The sequence below is a fragment of the Tachypleus tridentatus genome, chromosome 13 (assembly GCF_004210375.1).
Source record: "Tachypleus tridentatus isolate NWPU-2018 chromosome 13, ASM421037v1, whole genome shotgun sequence".
Classification (NCBI taxonomy): domain Eukaryota; kingdom Metazoa; phylum Arthropoda; class Merostomata; order Xiphosura; family Limulidae; genus Tachypleus; species Tachypleus tridentatus.
In genome coordinates, this window is record NC_134837.1 from 226399989 (window position 1) to 226422324 (window position 22336).

The 22336-nt window shown below is 31.6% G+C and overlaps 1 protein-coding gene across 9 annotated transcripts in view; it reads left to right on the top strand.

Annotated features, from left to right (window-relative positions):
* LOC143239982 (protein MMS22-like) overlaps window positions 1-22336 on the top strand; it is a 213586-nt gene that overhangs the window by 88591 nt on the left and 102659 nt on the right. For all 9 annotated transcript variants that reach the window (XM_076481705.1, XM_076481707.1, XM_076481706.1 and 6 more), the window contains 4 exons: window positions 2749-2882; window positions 3373-3429; window positions 11710-11832; window positions 17850-17902. In XM_076481705.1, the coding sequence (XP_076337820.1) occupies window positions 2749-2882; window positions 3373-3429; window positions 11710-11832; window positions 17850-17902 (367 nt within the window). The remainder of the gene's footprint in view (window positions 1-2748; window positions 2883-3372; window positions 3430-11709; window positions 11833-17849; window positions 17903-22336) is intronic.

Sequence of the window (22336 nt, forward strand, 5' to 3'; positions counted from 1 at the left end):
CCCAAGGTAGAGTTGAGTATTTAATCTGTGATGTAGAGGCCTAATATATTCTTTCATAATATTATAAGAGAAAAAAACCCATTTGAAAAGGCCTTCGCTCGAGCAACGTTTATCTATTTTCCACAATAACAATAAGGTCTTACGCAACCATTCACATATACATGTTAAGAATAAGCTTCTAAAACTATGAACTGATCCTTGCCTGAAGATGGTTTATGTTAAAACTGAAAGCAAGCATATGCATTATCATGAAGAATATTGAGATGTTAAAATGGTGGAAAGGTACAGTTTTGTATTATCACAATGTTCAAACTTTTCAATTACCCATAAAAAATTGGATTATGTGAATTATTTTTCTAGTTCTTAATAGTTATAACAGAAATTAAAAGGTGAAGGTGAAGAAAATGTTTCCTTACATGATGTAGTTACTGTAATTTCAGGTTTAATACTTTCAGGATTCAGTAGTTTTGACTTGAAGAAAGTTCAAAAGAACTTGTATAAAGAGAATTTTTGCTGTAAGACATCTTAGCTCACTAGATATTTTAGTAATTCTTAAACTAGATAAAGATAATGTAATTTTGAATAAAAAAGATTATGTAGAAAAGGTTTTAAGTATTTCAAATTATAACACCAAATTTAAGATATTAGAATAAGATCCAACAGTTACAAAAAAAGATCTGACATCTGTTATCATCTGAAATATAATTAGGCCAGTTGGTTCACATTATGGAATATTTTACGAGTTGCGTAAAATACATAAACTGTCCCATTAGATTGAATGTGATAATTATAGGTACCTTCACTTATAAGTTAGCAGATTTTTTAGTGGTATTTATTTTTAATCTCATGTAACTAACAAACTTAAGATAAAAAATAGTTTTCAATTTTCTAAAAATTTATCTTAACTGGTTTTTGATGAACCTGTTTACATTGCAAGTCTTGCCGCTGAGTTCTTTTATACAAATTTACTATTAAATGAAGTAATAGAAGTAAGTAGTAATTTAATTTTCCAAAATTGTTAGGTGTATAACTGAACCTATTTTTTTATAAAAGTATTAGAAGTTATCACTAAAGAGTCAGTTTTGTTTATTCATGGTTATTATTTTGAACGGTTTAATGGGGATGTCTGTGGGTTCAAATGTTTCACCATGTTTGACTGATTTGTTTTGTAGTTATTACAAAGAAATGTAATTAAAAACGTTTTAGAAAAGTTTAAACCTTTATACTATAGAAGATGTGTTGATGCTACTTTTGTAGTTTTTAAGAACAAACAGCTAATAGATTACCTTTATTATGTACCAATTTTGTTAATTTAGGTAGTTTTAATACTGTTATCATGAGCCAACTTTTATTGGGTAATATCTTCATTTTGATACCTTTTACATTTTCATTTAAAAAAACCTAATTTGATTCATCAGGCTTAAAACATAATTAAGTTTTTTCCTCATTCAATGAAGAAATAATAAACATAAAGGTTGTTTTACACAAAAATAGTTTTCTTGTGCAATTAATTAATAGAGTTATTAGGAATTATTTGCAAGCTTTTAACACTCCAAAAATTTACAAACAGGTTGAGAATAAAAAAAAAAAACGTTTATTGAATTCTACTATTTATTTTTACCCATTGTACAGAATTAAGTTTAGAATTGTTAATAATTGTTAAAATAAAGCTGTATTTTATTTAAGTAATTATTTTAAATTTAAAGACATGATTCATATAATGCACTGCTCCTTATATTGTGTATAATTTTACATGTCCAAGGTATAACTTTGACTGTGTGGGCTCTACAATATGTTGTCTAAGAGCATGTTCCGAAACACTGCATATAATCAATCATCAACCCTTTACTACTGTTTACAAGTGTCACTTCAATATCTTGAAGAGTGCAGATAGTAAAGAAATGCTCCACAAAAAAATGATGTTTATGGATACACAAAATGTGTCCCAAATTCAATTTGAATCATATATATAAAATTAAAATATGACAAATCTTATAGTAAGTTTAATATTCATATGATGTTAACTTTTTAAATTTTCCATTGTTTTCATGCTATAGAGGTCTTCCTACTAAAACTTGTTTACTTTTATAAATTAATCTAAACTTTTAAATTACATGTAATCTTATGCAACTGTAAAATATCAGAGGACATAATGACACAAGTAATGACAGAATAAATACTTAAAACATTATTTATTGTGAAATACTAAAAAATGAAGAACAAAGAATTTATATATCTATATATTCTTATTATGTTATTCATTTGTACAAAATATGTCAATAAAATAATTATTAAAAACACATTTTCCAAAGTACATAATTAAGCATTTACCAAAATATGATGGGCATTCAATTAGTTCTTTATAAATACCAAAAAAGGTTTATTTTTTGCTATTTTTAAATCATGCCATTTGTAGTAACCTAGTATTTTATTTTTAAACCTTTGAATATGTGATGTGAATGTATATTTTACTTTCTAGAAACCCTATCAGTATTTAACAGTCAAATTGTAATGTAAGATTTTTAGATGAGAAAGATGGTTATTTATGAAAGGTTTTAAAATACCCAGTTGAAAAGAAGCACCGTGGTTTTCTAGAATACTTCCAATATCATAGAATAGTACTAATTTCATCATACTCATAAATTTCAGTAATTAAACCATGAGATATCCTGCATTTAAAAGATTGATGCATTGTCTTGTTTCTCACACATTTTTGTGAAACTTATTTGAAGCATATTTTTCTTTTAGGTTTCAACATATTTTACTTAATACCTGATAGATTTCCCTGTGATAATTCAGTGAGCTTCTGTCTATGGTTAATGTCTAATGTTGTACCACTTTATCAGTTTAATGTCACAGGACACCCAAGATATGGAAATTTAGTAAGTGCTAAAACTGTTTTTGACTAGTTATTAAGTAGAAGTGGCAGATTTTAGATGAAAAGTACATTTAGATATTTTTTCTATGAATTTTACATTTCAAGAGGATATAATCAAATTTTGGAAGCATATTGCTTAACAATGTTTATTAGAAAAACAAAAAAATTTAACTTATGCTCTTGGTTAATACTTGTAATTTAGTAATATATCCATGTATTATTATGTCTTGAGGAAGTTTACATCGTGTTGAGTGCATTTATATATATATAAATTGTTTTTAGTTATGTTGTTAGATATTTAAAGCTAAGTAGTTAATCTATTATGTTAGTTTTGTTATTAATAGCCAGTCATGTTTGAAAGAAGCAACAAAAGTGTTGAATGGTAAGTTAGTAAACGACAATGTTAACATTTAATAAAGCAAAAATTTTGTGTTTATATTTTCAGTGGTATTTGCTTATTTAAACTTAGATGTTTCTGGAATATTAATGTCTAGGTTCAGAGCAACTACTATGATGCCAAGGAGCTAGTGAACCAAGCTCTACAAAATCAAGTAAGACAGCTGCCTAATTTAAGTGGAACTGGGAGAAAAGTGATTAATTGATTATAGCTGATTACCTATGAACATTGGTTATATTAGTGTCATGAAAGTAATGAACTAGAATTCTGAAATTATATGAATATCTGTTTGCACACAGTAGGTATTCTTCGTATGACTGCTGCCCCCTGCTAGTACAGCGGATTTACAACGCTAAAATCAAGGGTTTGATTCCCCTCGGTGGGCTGAGCAGATAGCCCTATGTGGCTTTGCTATAAGAGAAACACACACACTCGTATGACTGCTAGCCTTGAACTATTTTACATGTGAGATGTGAACTGCACTAGCATTACAACACTCCTTCATCATTAGAAAGGCAACACATTCTTCATAAGTGATAAATCTCAATGAGCATTTGACCTTGAAATCGATTTAGTTATTATCTTCGGCTATTTCATAAATGTATATATTCACTGAACTTTAACCGTTGTTTGATTTAGTGAGGTTTGTTGACAGCAATGCCTTATTTCGCCTCATTTCTTATGGTGGACATTTTACAATTGTTTAATGCCTTTATTATTGTATCTCTATATTCCTATGTTGGAAGTAAATTCCCCTTTTTCTGAATCTAACTATGAGAACAATGATTTTGTGTGACTTTTTACCTCTCCTGGCTTTGCAATTGGCCTTTTTTATGTGTGTAGAATGGTGTTCCTTCTTCAAATCTGTATGTTGATGTGATCTATCATGTTTGTTCTTTAATTTGTCATACCCTTATATCTTTTGATTCTTTCCATTGTACACTACATATCTAGTGTTAAGGATTATTTGCCTCCCCACCTTCCCTTTAGACATGTGTCCATGTGCATATTTCTGAGTCAGCTTAATTCACAATCTTAAATACCTTGTCCTTTTAGACTCCAGAATTCCTTTGCTGTGATTTATGACCATTATTTCCTATTCTTGTATTTTCAATCCTTAGAGTTCATTTTACTTATTTTAGAGCTAACTCCTTTTTCCAACAGTTCTGGAATGTACAGTTTTCTTATCTTTGCATTTTTCTAATACATTTCCATTGTTACTGATTCTTTATTCATCTACTCAGTGTGGATTCCTATACGTGGTGAGGGGAACTCCCAGAGAGAGTTCTAAACATCCACCCATGTGTTTGCCATGTGTGACGACCACCTGTAAAGGGGAAGAGAAGATCCTAGTGGTTAAATGCTTCACCCATAACACACAACTTTGGCCTAGAATTCACATAAGCAGGCAGCCTTGGGGTGCCCACTTCCCAGTGAATCAGCTAGTTGACTTGGGCTATGGTCAACCAAGTACCAGTGTTGTATGTTCTCAACAGGTGTTGTGGATGTTGTATCTGATGTTTCCATGGTTGGTGGAAACAGTGGGCATCAAAATATTCTTTCTTTATTATGGATCCCAAATAAACATTTAAATAAAATAGTAAAAAAACAGTTTATCGGTAAATGACCATGTTTGAAAATCCTGAGCAGCAATCTTCAACCACTGTAATACCTGTATCTCATTTTTTTATACTACATTCTCTTTCAGAGAAATTTTTTGGGCAAATGTTTCTCTTTTATTCATAAGTGACTTGCTGGCTCCCCTAAGTCAGTCAAAGAGCTTTGGTCTGGTGACATATTGCTGGAAACATCCACTCCTAAACCCAGTAAACTTCTATTGCATTCAAAGGCCATTGGGGATATAACCATTGATGCAGCTCCCCCTGCTACTTTGAATTCATCACAAGAAGTTATTGTTGAGAGGGATTTGAAGAACATTCCCAAGTCAGAGATCCTTGCTGGTTTCTCCACCCAAGGAATTCATGCAGTGAGGTGTATCTCCATCTATCACAAAGATAGCATTATGATGCTGACTAATGCCCTAATTTTGACATTTACATTACTGTATCCACCTCCCACTATCAAGGCAGGTTTTCTTAATTGCAAGGTCTCTGCCATATATTCCGAACCCTCTAAGATGTTTTCAGTGTCAGCAGTTCAATCACTTGAAGATATTATGTCGTGGTTCCTTAATGTGTACTTATTGTGGTGGCAAGGTCACAATGCCTGTGAATGTGAAACAGGCCCTCATTGCATTAATTGTAATGGCTTTCACCCATACTACTTTTGTTCTTGCTCTAAGCAGGTGGAAGAAAGAAAAGTGCAACGTCTTGAAATGTTTCTTACCATGAGGCTTGAAAGTTACTGTCCACCACTTGACCTTGGATGTATGCTGTTGCACTTCATTCCATTGCTACAGTGAGAATGCACACAGATCTCTCTGAAAGAGTTGTCCTCAAAGCATATGAAAAGTCTTTTAACCTCTATAGTTAAGAAAGTTAATGAATCAATGCCAACATCCATCTCTGTCCCTACCATTCATTCCAATAAACCCCCAGATCTGCTTCTTTTGGTTCTGGGTATGGACATTTTCTTGGGTACATTTTTTTTCTCTGGCTCTGAGATGCAAAAAGATCATTCGTTCACGCCTTCAGCTGCTGAAATCTATTTCCAATGACAAAGACCTGCCCAATTGACTTAGGGAAGGATCCATAGTGGTCAATAGACCTCTTCGAATAAGGAAAATAAAGAAAAAAGACATGGTCATAAACAGAAAGGCTCTCTACCCAATTTGCCTACATATAAATAAAAATGGCCATTTTAATACAGTTGAACTATCGAGGTTTACATTATTATCTGGATAACATTAAAACACTGATTTATTCTTACCATCCTGTGTGTCTTTCCTTCCAGTAAACATTTCTGAAACCTGCTGATACAGTCACCTTTCGGCAGTTTTCTTTGTTCAGAAATGACAGGATGTGTGATGGAAGAGTGCATGGAGGGGTGGCACTGTTGGTTGATCAGCATGTGCTCACCCTGTCTTTGCCATTTGATGCACCCTTTGAGGCCATAGCCATCAGTGTTTTTCTTGGGTCACACCATCACTGTTTGTTCTCTCTACCTGTCTCCTGGAAAGACTTATGATCAATCAGATCTTGATGCTCTCATTGAACAGTTGCCATCTTCCTTTTTAATCACGGTTAACTTTAATGGACATAATCCCCCTCTGGGGAGGTGCTGATATTGAATGGAAGAGATGCTCTGTAAAGTGTATGCTGTCTGATCACAACCTTTCTCTCTTCAATACTGGTTCTTATATTTATGCATATAGTCAGTTTTTTACTGCTCTTTGATTTCTCAGTTTTCTCCCCTTCACTATTCTCCCACTGGTTGACAGTAACCCATGAGACAGTGATAATTTTGAGAGAGACTGGTTGTGGTTGATACCACCAGACTTGTGTTACACAAGCAGGATCAAGCCAACTGACCCTCTTTCCCTGCTCTCGTGGAACTTAATCCTGCCATCCTCTGTAAGCCTTCATTAGACAACTGCATGGCTGCATTAACTTACTGTATTATCCAGGCAGCTGCATAATGTATTTCTAAAACCCTGAAACATTTTCCACGATATCCTTGTCCGTGGTGGAACCCTGTCTTTCCACATGGCACTGAAGGCTCAAAAATGGGCCTGGGATACCTTTCATAGGTTATCCCACATTCTCAAACTGCACTGCTTTTCAGTGAGCCCATGTACATGCTTGGCAGGTAAAACATCAAAGCCAGAAGAAATCTTGGATTAAATTCACAACCAGCATCTTTTCTACCACCAGTTCCAAGATTTGAAAGGTCAGTAGGTAGTATAATTCTGTCCCAATTTCGATTTTACTCTCTGATGGCAAGGAAATAACTGAAGCTTTGAGGATCACTAATACTCTCAGAGAAAACTTTTATCAGGTATTTAGTACTTCTGCTTTATCCTCCACCTTCTTAGCTATGAAGACTTGGGCAGAGTGATCACCTCTTTCCTTTTGGGCTGATTGTCTCTACTATTGTTAATAGCCCTTTTACACTAGTGGAACTCAGATTGGCTCTTCTTCAATCTGGCAGCACCTTGGTCAGACCTAATGATATAAACTATAAACTATGCTGCATCTTCGATCTCCTGCTTATCTTGCTGTTCTTCTAATTGTTTTTAACTGGATCTGGCAGGATAATGTTTTTCCTGATGCATGGCACCAGGCCATTATCTAACCTTTCTCTGAGCCTGGAAAGGATCCCAAGATTCCTTCAGACTACCTGAGAGAGGATTGTTAATGCTTGTCTTGTTTGGTTTCTTTAATCAAACAACCTCCCCTCACCCATCCAGTGTAGGTTCCTAAGACAGTGTTTCACCATGGACCATCTGATTCGACTTGAAATGTTGATCAGAGAAACCTTTCTCAAACGACATCTTGTATCAGTATTATTTGACCTTGAGAAGGCTTATGACACTATGTGGAGGTATGGCATTTTGCAAGGCCTGCACTAGGTGACCATTTGCCCATTTTTTATTAAAAGTATTTTAATGGGCTGCCAGTTTCAAATTCGTTTGGGGTTCACACTTTCTCGTTCTTTCCTACAGGAGATTTGAGTCCCTCAGGGCTGTGTTTTGAGTGTCACATTCAGCAACCAGTTTTAACTTCTCTCTCTTTAAAACTCTTTGTATGCACTTTTCCTGCCAGTGGGGTATTCACCCAATCCTGGACTACATGTTGGTGAAATTGTGCTTCTTGTGGTCCCTGAGATTTTATGTTTTTAGGTCTTATTTTTGACCGTAAGCTGACCTTTATTCCACACATCAAGCAGCTATGGGTCAAATGTACAAGAGCACTGAACATCTTCCATTTTCTTTCTTCCATCATCTGGGGTGCAGATCACTCTCGTGTTAAAGATATATCATGCTCTAATTTGATAGAAACTAGACAATAGTGACACTGTTTTTAGTTTTTTAAAGGCTATTGGCCTTTTTAGCACTATTTAAGTTTTTAAATCATAAATTAAACATTTTCTTTTTTTCACACGATTCCTTTTTACAAATTAAAGTAAAATTAGTTCGATACAAAATTAGAAAATGGCAGTGACGTCAAATAACTCAAAACCAGGACTAGAAAAACCACCTTCAGGTGACTAATGCTGATGTTTGAACTTACCTGTTAGTCATCCTGGTGAGTTATAATAATTAAAATTATGCTACAGAAAGTATTTTAAAACTTGTATTACTTTCTCTCTTACTGCTATAAACTAGGTATAAAAATTGGATTTAATGCTATATAAGTTTTTAATTCAAAAATTAAACTATGTTTTGTTTTAACTTGATTTCATTTTGTGAATTTTAATAATTTTACTTTTAATTTTTTTTACTGGTTGTTTGGTGCAGATAGCCTCATTGCTTTGTGCTATAAAATGCCAACCAATCTTTATTCATCTCCTCTTTAAAGCACTGTAGCATAATCTTTATAGTTTTTAATTTTTTCTAAATCTATTATTAGTATTTTCCAATAATTTTCCAAACTTGCATTCATGTTCTCCTATTTTTTTTTTGTTTCAACCTTCTAGGGCATGATGCTGTTTTCTCTGCTGTATGCCTTCCTTATCTTCATTATTGCCTCCATCCAGCACCTTTTTTTCTTTCTGAAGCTTTTGGAGGTGTTCCTAATACCTTGGAGACTCTAGATTAGGCTGCTCAGCACTAATTGCCACATTTCTTTTTGATTTCTTGTCTCTCTCAACCTCAAGAATCCACACTTTTTTTTTATCTTATTAACCCTCCAACTCTCTGTATTTCCTAATTTCTTCTCTTAGTTTTCTTCTTGCTGTTGAGTTGGTTGTCACACATCATGCTGGTGAGTTACTTCCCTTTGTATACAGTTAGCTTATACCCTGTGGCAGCATATCTGTTTCTGTGTTTAAGACTTCTGGACCCTACTTGCAGCTGATGTGCAAGTCATTCATGTTGTTATACACAATCTTTATTTCCATTTCTTGTCTGTTCCTCTGTTTCATTTTCCCATTCCTTTTCATACTCCTTCTGATCTTCAGCATCTGCTGCACTTAAAGGCTGTAGTATTGGACATTTTGGACAAGAAACCCATTAAGAGGGCCCTTTGTCCTTCTTTGAGGTTTAATTCTTGTCTTTTTGTTGAAAGATTGGAAACTAGCATATTTTCATTGGCCTTTCTTATCTTAACCACTTGTGGTGATTCCTTATTTCAAGATAGAGGGATTTCTTTCTTTCTTTTGGCCCATTTTATCCAGACTATGGATGCTTTAGGTTGGTGTTTTGGGAAAAATTTGTAACATTGTAAAATGATGTTAAATCACAACAACTGAACCACATGTGATTTATACATGGTTACATAAGCAAATCTGCAACAAACTGTTGCTTTTAAAAATAACTAAATTCAACACTGATGTTATACTGATGCCATCTAAACCATAATACTTGCATTATCTTAACCATTTGTGTGTATCTAACAAACATCCACTTCACATTATTAGTGGGCATTATTCTTTCCTCATTTAAGAACAAAGTTAGTTTTGAGTGCAGATACTTCTGGGGATCTACTACACATGGTGGGTGTATCACCCTCCTATTGATCATTTTAGTGCAGTTCACATTAAAATGTGTCTAAGGTGGGAGATAGCTGGTACTTAGTGGTATATATAAAATATCAAAAGTAGATTTGCAGGTAATAGTTTGGGATCTATTGGAAATACATTTTCAGGTAAGGAAAATGTTAATTTCTAATTATTGGCATTTTTCATTGTTCCAGCAGTCCAGTGATAAAAAAATTACAGTTAAATCAGTAAATATCATGAAAATATTCAACTAATCAATATTAGCATTTTTTATTACTCCACTGTGCAGAAATCAAAATATTTCCTTTATGATATTTTTTTAATTTTCTCAATTAATTCAAGTTTGTTCATCTTAAATGAAAACAGTCATATAGACAAAATAACTGTTGTTTATTGGCTATCTCATGAGACTAGTAGATTAGATTTTTTGTTATCTATATTGAAGTGATATTATAAACTTGAGTTGCTGATGCTGTTCTTGAAATCCTCTGATATCTTTGTCATACAGTATTATCCTGTAACAGTATGATGTCAAGTGAAGTGCATCCATCGCACAGAGCAAAATTGCACTGTTAAGTTAAAATTCTGCAAAATCAATTGTTTCATTCTTCAGTGCACTTTTTGAAAATATTTCATTGTTGATATGAGTTCAACAAAGTATTTTTGTTTATAATTCAGGTATTCTATTCCTTTATGTCATCTCTATACTGGTATTAAAGAGTATCTTTTGGTCTTAACAGAAATGCTTAGCATCCACAAATTTAATTATTGTAGCAGAAGTGAACCAATCACCTTCTTCATTACTAAAAACAATCTTGTGTCTGAAAAACTCAAATGGCAAATTATGAGAAAATGTCAGTTATATTTGAGAATGTGCTGAAATCCAGCTTAACATGCTAGTTCTTTGCTTCTTAACTCCATAGCAGGCCATAACAGCTCCCACAATTTTGGTTATTTTTGTTGTTGTTTAGTATTTTACACTCTTATTCTTGAATATATATAACTCGTATCTTTATATGATTCTTTGAACACTGTGTTTAACCTTATGAAATAGAATCATTATTTTTCACTGACCCATATAACTAGAGTCTATTTACTACAAGATTTATAAGATGTTCATGATTCAGGTTATGAAATATTTCAGGTCTTTCAAATTACACACTTTGCAGGTGGTAATTAGTATAAAGAATTGCAGTATAAATGGTACTTTTATAAAAAATAATTTGTGTAGCTTATATTATGGACTCTGTAGTCAATGAAGTCATGAAGTTACAAACAGTTTGTAATAATAGGTTGAATTTATTCAGTCTTGGTAAAGTTTTACATCTGTAGAAGCATAAGTTATATTTTAATTCAACAACAGTATATGGAACCCAAAGTGTAATGATTGTAATGTTAAGATGTGAAATTTGTAATCATTAATGTAAATGATACCATCTGACTGAAAGTAACATATTTAAAAAGCTTTCTTATTTTCTATTCCAAAGCCTGAATATATTAAAAATTTAAGATATTATCAAAAATGTGTATCAAGTAATAGTGTTGGAATTTGGAAGCTAGGAATATGATATTAAGTTGTTTGAATAAAAACAATACTACATAACTGTTTGGTGTATTGAACATCAACTAACTTATTTATTGAAAAAGAAATTATGAGCATCAGAGTAATGTGTCTGTAAACTATCATTTTTATGAACCATCGTAGTTCGTGCTGTTTTTACTGTGTGTTTAGTTTGTTGTTTGACAATTATTGTAAAATGTTTAATGAGAAATTTTCTTTTAACTGAAAATTATTTTTACAAAATATTTTCAGATTCAGCAAAAAAATGAGCTTGATCTTCGTGGAGTTTTGATCTGTTGTCTGCGTCTTTCTCGCTATTGGGAACCGAGTGTGGAATTATTGATACCTTTGACAGATTTCTTCTTGAAAAGACTTGTAAGGGGATTTATGCATTTAATATTTTTATATTTTAAATGCTTTGCATTATGATTTTTTATTTATTATTGTACTTATATTATCTCTGGTTCATCAGTTCAGTGTAACTTTTAGTTTTGTCTTATTTATATAAATATAACAGTGCTCTTTGTTGTATGCCCATTTAACTACTTTGCAGGATGTGGATGGATCTTCACCAGAATTGATATGAAGGTTTATTAGCTTCATGTGGGGGTACCACTGGCATAGCCAAGTTGGAGGACCCATGTGGCCATGCTTCCCATCCCATTTTGACATGTATTTTTATTTTTCGCCAGTTTTTCCTTGTAATTCCTTATTTCATTATATAATGTTTTGCAGTTTTATGTTCTTTATCTTTAACTTACATCTAGTTCATTCAAAATCCTGTTCATAGTATCCAAAATTTCAACTTCAGCAACACTTTCTCTTACCACTGCCATCAATGAGAATTCCTTCAGTTCTCTGAAATACTTGAAGTCAAACCTGCAAAGCACTATGAATAAACCAAAATTAAATGAACTGGTGCTGCTTTATGTCCACCATCATTTGACTCTTAATCATGATGAAGTTATAAATGAGTTTTTGCATGGGATTAAATGTCTTAGCTTCCTCTGAATTATGAATTAATTGCTAGCAAATGGTTGAACAATTATCTGTTTACAAGTTTTTAACTCATTGTAATATCTCAGTAACTAATTCTGTAAATTGTAAATACTTCTTGAATTCCATGATTATTACATTATTTTAAGGTAAAGTATGTTTCTACTGAACCTGAAAGTTGAAATTATTTCTTAAATAAATTTGCCGATTCACCTTACATGCATTTTTTAAGGTAAATGCTGTCTGTACCTACCTGCAGCTAGGAATTCAAGATCTCATATCTTACAACTTAAATTACTTATACTATAATGCTCATTTAACCAATATAAAGGAAATAATAAAGTTTAAATATTATACAAATAAGTAAAGATTATATGCAAATACAAATGTTTAGGCTTGGTCCCCTTTTCAAATTTCTGGATATGCCAGTTAGGGGTACATAAAAGTTTTCATTTTTGCATTTTGTGGTTTTTATGGACATTTTTGCATTTTCTACCACTAATTCACCTCCAGGTGATAGATCTTCACTAAATTTGGGATGCTGGTGTGTTGGGTCTATGCAAAGATACCTGCAAATGTGATGGGTATTATTAGGTATTGACTGGAGTCTGGTAATAATTTAATTTAGATATTTATTTTTATTTCTCTACTGGTTTCTTAAAATTTGTTGAATGTTTCCTTTTCTGAGCTGGGATCAAAGGATCCAAGTTTCAAGGTGAAATTTTGGTTTAGGGTGGGGCTTTTTGTTCAGTTAAGATATGTAGCTTCTGATGTTTGGTTCTTTGCTGCAATGGCATTAATTATACATGTGTTGGATGTTTTTTAAACATCAGGGTATCAGACTTCCAATTTTCTTCCAGTTTCTTTGTTGTAGAATTCTGAATATTTGTTGCACGTTATTTTATAAATTGATAGTAAAATCATGTGCTGAAACTAAACAATGAAATGCTTCTTGATATGATAACTACCAGATTCATGAATATTCAAAGTAACTCTATTACATAAATTTTATGTAAGTTTATAATATCTTATATGCATGTAATAAAAATGTGATACATGGATGGTTATGAATACATTATTTTACATAACATAAAACACAAAACGTTTGAAAATTATATTTATTGAACTGTTATACATCACAACTATTATTACACACTATACCATTTTGCTGCATCACCTGATTACTTATATGGTATATAAATCATTATGTTCAGCTTTTGAGAATAGAAATTGGCATAGCTTGAACTCAGTCATTTGTTATCTTCCTGTCAGATGCAATGTTATTTTCATTTGTTATTTTCCTGTCAGATGCAATGTTATTTTCATGGCAGGTAGGTCAGTTGTATCTAAGATGGTCTACTGTGTCCAATTTGTCATTTGCACATTGAAAAACTGTTCATCATCATCATATAATAGGTTGTAATTTGATACATTTGATATAAACATTTGATGTTCTTTATGTTATTTTGAAAGATAAAGTGATACTGATTTGTTAGTTAAGTATAAGCTTTTACATTTTGATTTAACGTTTAAGTCAATGTAATGTTATGAAAACAGATTGTTGGAAAAAACTGAACAATGAAAGAAAACAGTTTATTTTTTGGCATATAAAGTAAAGAAAATATTCTTAAATATGTTAATGTCTATTTTTCAGGTACAGAATTTCAGTTTCTTTTTTTTTTTACTTGAAATATACTTATTTCTTCTAAGCTGACTGTTATGGTATACATTTAAACATATTTTTTTCAATTATAATAGATACATCTGGATGCTCTTCAAGAATAATTAAGCTTAGCTTTGTCATTGTTACTCTGAAAATGGATCTTTCAGTGAAATAGAAACATCCATTTTAACATTTTCCAGTGACAAAATCAATTATCTATTGAGATGCAAATTACCAATCAGTTTTTAATTATCCAATTTTCAATGTGAGTTTGGTGAAAACCATTTTATTAATTCACTATTACATACAGTAGGCTAAATGGAAGGATAGTTTCTTTAGTAATCCTAGGAATGAACATTATTTTTAAATTTGATAAATGAGATACTTACTTTGCATCATTTAACTTTTCTTCAACTTTACATTTCTGAACTTCTTATATCTGAATAACCATGTGATGTTTGATGACTGTATGTAGACTAAATCCCATTTTCTGTTTCTTCTAGATTGAGAACTCCAATGTTGTTAAAATGCACAGAAATTTGTTGTGTAATTAAAACAAGTATAAAACTAAAAACCTATGATTCTGTAGAATGTGCTCTACCATTTTTATGAGACAAAAAAAAAGGAAATTTCATTTATATACTCAAGTAAATGTATGTTTGAATTTATATTTTGTTTAGTTGTTCCATTTAACATGCAAATAATGTTTTGGGTCAATGTGGAACTTATTGGCCCATTTTGTCTGTTCCAGCCTCCAAGCTAAAACAAAATGTTAAATAAGTAAATTAAAAAAAAATCTTAAAACCATCTCTTATCATTCATATATTTATCAAGCTTTCTCTTAAAATCACTCAAATTCAGTGCCTCTATGATATTCAAAGGTAATTCATTCCATAGGCGAACCACCCTGTTGGAAAAATATAAACTAACTTAACTGAATATCACTCCTACCCTGCCAAAATTTATACCTGTATCCCTAGTTCTGCTGTTCTTACTGTTAAGTATGAAAAAATATGATGCATTGGCAACATTAATTCCTTTTACAAACTTAAACACCTCAATCAGAATCCCTCCTAACTTTTTACCCAAGGAAAAACAGTTTGAGAGATATCAACCTCTCCTCATATGACAACCCATCCATCCCAGGCACCACTGTAGTAACCATCTTCTGAACCCTTTCCAACAGTTCAGTGTCTTTATTAAAGTAAGAAGCCTAAGACTGAATGCAATATTCCATATGTGGCCTAACCAGTGACCTATACAATGAAATTATAATGTCTTTAGATTTGTATTTAATATTTCTGTAGATACAATCTAAAATCCTATTTGCCCTTTTTCTTGCAACAGCACACTGCTTTGGATGGCTTTAGAGACTAATCAACTATTACACCAAGATCCTTTTCTTTTATGACACTATTAATATATTTCCCATTTAACTTATAATTGAACTTATGATAATCTGCATGTATTATTTTGAATTTATTACAATTAAAACCCATTTGCCATTTATTTACCCAACTTGCTAAATGATTTAAATTCTTTTGTAAATCAGCAGCATTTCTTCTCTCCATTTCTGCTGCTCGCTACTTTACAGAATGCTTCAAAACTCTGGTCCTTACCACAGTGTCTCACCCAGGGTTGTGTCTTCTTTCTTCAGTAAGTTACGCTCTGTTGGAATAAATAGTCTGTTATTTTTCCATTTGATCTTTGCATCCAGGCACAGATGTCTAAATTGGGTCTGTTGTCTCTACTGGGCAGTCCATCCCAACATGATTTATTACCATTCCCACGTGCAACCTTTCTTTGAGTTACTTGAGGAAGGTGGATATTCCATCTCCCAATTGGAAGTGTTATATTCTGTTTGCCAAACATCTTTTGAACCATTCTTCTATTCCCATTTATATGTTTATATGAATAGTTTGAAATCAGGTGACTGTGGGCTTTACAAAGGTTCATTGTGGATTGGTGCTGCTCACAAGATCCCCTCTACACTTTCTGTGTTCACTGCTGAGTTGTATGCCATTTCTTTTCTCCTGGATCACATAGAAGTTATGCAGTACAGCAGTTGTACTATTTTTATCAATTCTCTTAACTGTCTACTGATCCTGGAATTGCTTCATATTAGTTCTCACCATGTTCTTCTTGATATTGAAAACCGACTGGCCCATTTTCCTTTATCTTCAGTTTTATCCAGTTTTTTTTTATACCAGGCCAAGTGGGCATTCATGGGAACAAGCTTGTTGACACTGCAGCTAAGTCCATCTGCTCTAGTGCTATCACTTGAATATGAATTAAGGTTCTGTAATCAAGGATTGGTTCTGCACCAGTTGGCAATCAACTTGGAGAAAGCAATGTGATAACAAGCTTTTCCATATCAAACCTTCTGTTGCTATCTTGTTTCAGTAAAGATCAGAAGGAGAAAGCTGTCCTGACTAGTCCACAAATTGGTGCATCTCTCTCAAATGAAAAAAATGCAGAGTTAAAAAAACTGTCAACAACCCACATTTTACTGTCATGCTGTCACTACCATTTTAAACATGTTTTTACACAGGTTTATCCCTGACCCTGGACAGTGTCACTTTTGCTAATGATACTGTTCATCTTTCCTCTCTTTTCAAAATGTTAAGGGCCATGTTTTGTTTTAACTTGATTTCTTTTTACATGTTATAATAGTTTTATTTTATTTTATTTTTGCTGCTTGTTAGGTGCATATAGCCTAGTTGCTTTGTGCCAGTAAATGCCAAACAACCAACCAATCAATTGGCTGAACTTCTTTCTAACAATTATTTCTTTCTTCCTTCCTTCCAGTCACTCTTCTGTCCAATTTCCTAACTTACGCCCCAAGCTTATAGAGATTTTTTTTTTCACAAGCCTTTTATGTGACATCTTTCTGAAAATCTAGATATACCAAATCCATGCTCTTATCCTCATCTACATAAGCAGTAACTTTTTCAAAGAATGTCAAAAAATTTCCAAGGTTTTATTGCATACCTGTTTCTTGGAACAGTTACTTAATATTGCAGTTTTCTAGACAAATAAAAGTTATACATGTAGTGTGTATGTGTGTGCTGTATATTTGCCTTGGAAGTGAAAGATTTAATGCAGTCAATTACTTTGTTATTGGAAATTGTGGTAAAACATTAAGAGTATCTATTATGGTGTTCATCTTGTGTGATATCTTATTTCAAGTTCAATATATGCTGCATTAATATGCTAACTTACAGTTCATTAAAGAGTGTGGACAATGAAAAACATTATGATGGTTTTGAGCTATAACTACATATTTGTAAGAAATATGAATGATTTAAAAAAAAAAGAAAATTATTTTTGGAAACAGTTTAGTTGTTTGATCAATAAAGAATATAAATTGTGTAACTGAGAAAAACTGTATTATTTTTTACTTCTTTCTTTATTTGAAAAATCTTACTAAGCTTTGTATGTTGATTTGAAAAAAAAATGTATTTTAAATTTTGTGGTTTAACTCCATGAACTTGTCACTGTCCTTCATTTAAACTATACCAGTAAACAATGGTCTTATACACTAATACATTTTTATTTTAAAGCTTGAGCATATAATTAAGAGGTTTTACATCTTAGTAACTTAATTACAGACTATTTTATTCAACCTTTAATCTGCATATTCTATACTGGAATTTAATGATTTAAATTATTAAATAAAATTTAATAATTTAAAGTTTAATTTATTTATTTAAAAAACGTTTTGTACATGTAGGATGACACTTTTGAAGATAGCAGACATGGAATTCAAAGCTTCTCCTTTGAACAGTAAGTTTTTTCATTCTTCACATACTTCAACACACTGTTTTTTCTTAGATCTTAATGCCACAACAAATAAAGCCAAGTATTTCTTAATTTGAGTATTTTATAAAAACAATTTAACGATAAAAATTAAAAACAAGCTTTAACAAGCTTTTTATGAGTTTTTACTTTTTTGGGATTAAATAGCTTTTATTTTCAGATATTAAATATTTCAGTTTTACATCTTCATCTTAGAATTACTTCTGCTAGTGAAGAGTAGCTAAATTGGAAAGAAAATCTGAAGATTTACATGTAGACACAAAAAAAGGCCATGTTTTTGTAAATATCTAAATACTGTTGTATCAGTGACATAAATTTTAGTTAAACATTGATATTATTCTAAAAGAAAGTAACAAGGTGAATACCTGAGAAGAGCTAAAATACGCTTGAGGAAAAAGAAAATTAAATGAATACTTGAATGCTAGATTTGTAAATTCAAGTCTACATGTGTGTGCAGTTTTGGCATTAATTGCTGAAGCAATGGTGAAAAAAGGTGTAGAAGGCAACTATTGTAGGAATGTGATACCTTTATCATCTGAATTTGCCACACCAATATAAAGTCATCATTCTTTCTGGTAGTTGTAGTATGTTCTAGGTGTAACATACCACACGATAAACCTGCAAAAAGAATGTTGTGGTTGATTAAGGATATTCCAAATGAATATGTACTGCAAGACACTTTATGTTAGCAGAAGCTATTTGCAAGACTAGAAGGAGTACATGAACTGAAACTGTTAATAATAGACTGTTCCCATATCTTTATTCAATGGAATAAGAAAAGAAACTCAGTAACTTGAGCACTTTCAGAATGTGGAATATCTTTTGTGATAAAGTGGTTAGGTTAATGAGCTTTGTTGTTTTGTTATATTTACTGATGCTAGCTTTTCTCTGTTGATTCTTCATGCTTTGGAATATCGTGAGTTAATTTATGAGAATTGAGAAATTAAATAAAATTATATGGATATCAAAAAGAATATTAACGTAACACAGGACTGGAGAATGATTGTACTTGGGACATTAAAAATATATTCTTGCAGTAGGATGGCACATATTTCAACTGTATGTGTAGAATTCTGCCTGAAATCATTTGAATGTGATAGAACTGTAAACTGGCACAACATGTTTCAAAATAGTTGTTAGAAATGCTATAGTACTCTGGCAGCCTAATGTTTATCAGCTTTAATTGTTATCCATTTGCTTAATTTTCTATTTCTATATTGCCTAAATATCTGTTGCTTTTATTTCCATTTTATGTTGTGGATCTTTCTCAATTGTCTCATGAGGCATTCTGTGTGAAAAATGTTTTTTGCTATTTTTTTTTGTTGGTTTACAAACTTTTATCGTACTATTAAAATTGTTCATTTATTCTTATCAGCATATTTAGTTGTTTTTTTGTTACTTTAGTCACTGTAAGCTCATTATTTTGTTTATAGTTTTTAAAATTACTAACAATTTTCATGCTTCACATTTTGAACTTAGTAGTTTGGTTTCCTATTCTACTCAAGTTCATGGTGGCTTGAATTTGATTGCATAAAATAGACATGTTTTAGTGTAGTAACTTTGCCTCTTTTCAACTGAAAATTAATTAATCAGATGAAACATGGCTGTTCATGGTGACATTGAGTAAAACAATGTTCTGAGGCTCCAAATCATTTAAATATAATGTAACAAACTTTGTAATGAAATTTTAAGTTTTGCACTATTAGTAAAAATCATCTGTAAACTGCTTTGAAATAATGTTTTTCACAATCCTGTTACCTGTCAGTTGTCTTATCTCACATCATTAAACTTTGTCAGTCAAGGCTTTTCCTACGTCTGTATATTTGTACCATTAACAAAAAACAATATGGCTACACTACATGTACTTGTGATCAACACTGATGAATTAAGACAGTTTATTATGGTAAAACTGACAGATATTTTGAGATATCACAAAGAAAAACAAAAAAACTTGACCAGCAACAAAGAAATTCTTGTTGCTTGGTGTTTTATAATAGATTCAGAAGTACAAATTGACACAGATGCACAGACCATGATTTCATTCTCATTGTGCCAACAACAAATATCACAACATTTCATAGAATTCCATTAGAAATTTAATTAAATAATTTTATTATTAATTTATGGTTGAAAGTTGGTTGTAGGTGAAATAGCAGAACCTATTTTATGCAACTGCAGTAACTTCTTCCCAGCAAATATGCATGAGATTGTTTTCATGTCACAGAATTTTGATTATTCTAAATGTAGATGCTCCTGATTTAATGATTGATATTGACTTTTCAGTAGATGTAGACAAAATCATAAAGTATAGAGTAATTAGTTAAAGAAAATAACACTGCTTATAAAGACAATTATAATGATAGTAAATAAGCAGAGAATAGTACATAAGAAGAAGTAGAAAAATAAGTTATGTATCAGTGATACTAAGACAGGCTAACTTTTGCTGACTCTTTCTTCATTCTTCCTTCCACTTCATTGACCAATATGAGATAATTAATTACTTTCAGTACTGAGGAGTGAAACCCTATATTTCATAAATGCTGTTGAGTAGACTTCGAAGAATATATTCTGAAGAAAAGCTAGATCATCTTGCTAAAGGGCTTGCAATATTTGTGTCTGAAGTTGTACACTTGCAATAAGTGTAAAGTTTGACATGATGTTAAAGGCCATTTTTGTAATTATACATCAAATAAAGAAATAATAATGTTTACATGACTAATAATACAATTAATTGTATTCTTGAACAGTTAATTTAGTGACTCAACCAGGTCCATGTTGATGATAAATCTGGAATATGTAGCTAACTTACCAGAAATAAGCTAGAATTATTGCTGTGAATTAGGATTTTAATGCTCAGAATATGAAATGTCAGTAAATTTTTGACTTACAGGTTATTAAACTTTCCACTTTGTTTGAGCAGAATTTTACATTTTTTAACAAAAAATCTATTGCTTTTTTCTATGCTGTTTTCTGTTTTAAGGCATACAAAATGAATATAACACTATGAAACAATCAGAAGATAATACTGTTCCTTAAATTATTTGCAACTATAAAATAAAAAGGTTTTTAAATACAATGATTGCAGACAGTTTGGATGTAAAGACAATGGGACATCCATTGAAAAAAAATATCAAGAAAAATAGGGGAAAGAAAAATTCCATAGAACAAATACAAATAAGATTAAAAATGAAAAGAAATTTTCTGTTTCTTATAATTTGAATCTTGAAGATGGTTATTCAAATGATAATGTTGAAAATTTTAAACCATTGGCTGACAAGAATGCAAAATTTCTTTACATTTAATGAACATCTAAAATTGCATTATAGAACATACAAAGAATTATTTTATGAAAGATTCTAAAAGTGATGTAAAATATAAACATTTAAGATCTTTTTTTTTGTACAAAAATCAAGCTGCTGCAAAGAAAAATTTCAGTAAAATGTGACCACTATGAACTGTGTTGTGTCTGTATCCCAAGCTATTGTTCAAGGTCTTGCTAACTATTATAAAATGTGGGGTATCAAACTGGTTTTCAGGATTTTTGAACCTGCTTGTGGGTGAAATAGTGCAACCTGATTATTGGATTCTGCAAAGATATGATTTGAAAAGTATTGAAGACATAGTTGGTTGCCTTCCTTGTTTCATCTGAAAATATTAGTTGTATTTCTTAATGAACAAAAATGTATAGTGGATACAGCCACAGTTAATTTGCCAGCTTTTTCACAAAGGCATTCAATATAAAATGTTTGAATTGTAAAATGTATAATAATGGGATAATGAACAAATAAATCGTATGGTCAGACAGCATTCTCGGAAACTGCATCCAACGTCACTGAGTCATAGTTATATTAAGTAATAACTAGTCAGTGATACAGTAGGTACCAAGTGTAGTGTTAAACAAATAATGATTATAAAAAACCAGAACAAGAAAAGTTCTTGAAAAGAACTGTCAGATATACTGCCAGAATATTGTAAAATATTCTTTAAATGATCATTTAAAATTTTAACATGGTGCCTCAGTGCATTGTATTAAGAATACCTTTCATAAATCAAAAAATAATGAATACAGTCGCAAGAATGCTGATACTTGAATTGCAAGCTTTGTTTCCAATTCTTTTATCCCAGTATTGAGATATGAAGCATTGGTGAACCAATAACAACTGTTCTTGTCAATGTTTAAGGAATATGAAGCTCTTAGTGGTAGTCAGGTTGCCACACTAGAATAAGTAAGTCATGCTATATCTCCAATGCATCCATCATAAATTGTTGGAATAATACTCTCTGCTGTTATGGCCAGTGCTGTGATCGGTTTTTTATCTCATTTACATGCATGGAAGGCAATTTGGCAGTGTATTGAGAATGTTTGTTTACAATCTACATCAGCAAGGTTTGTTACCATAG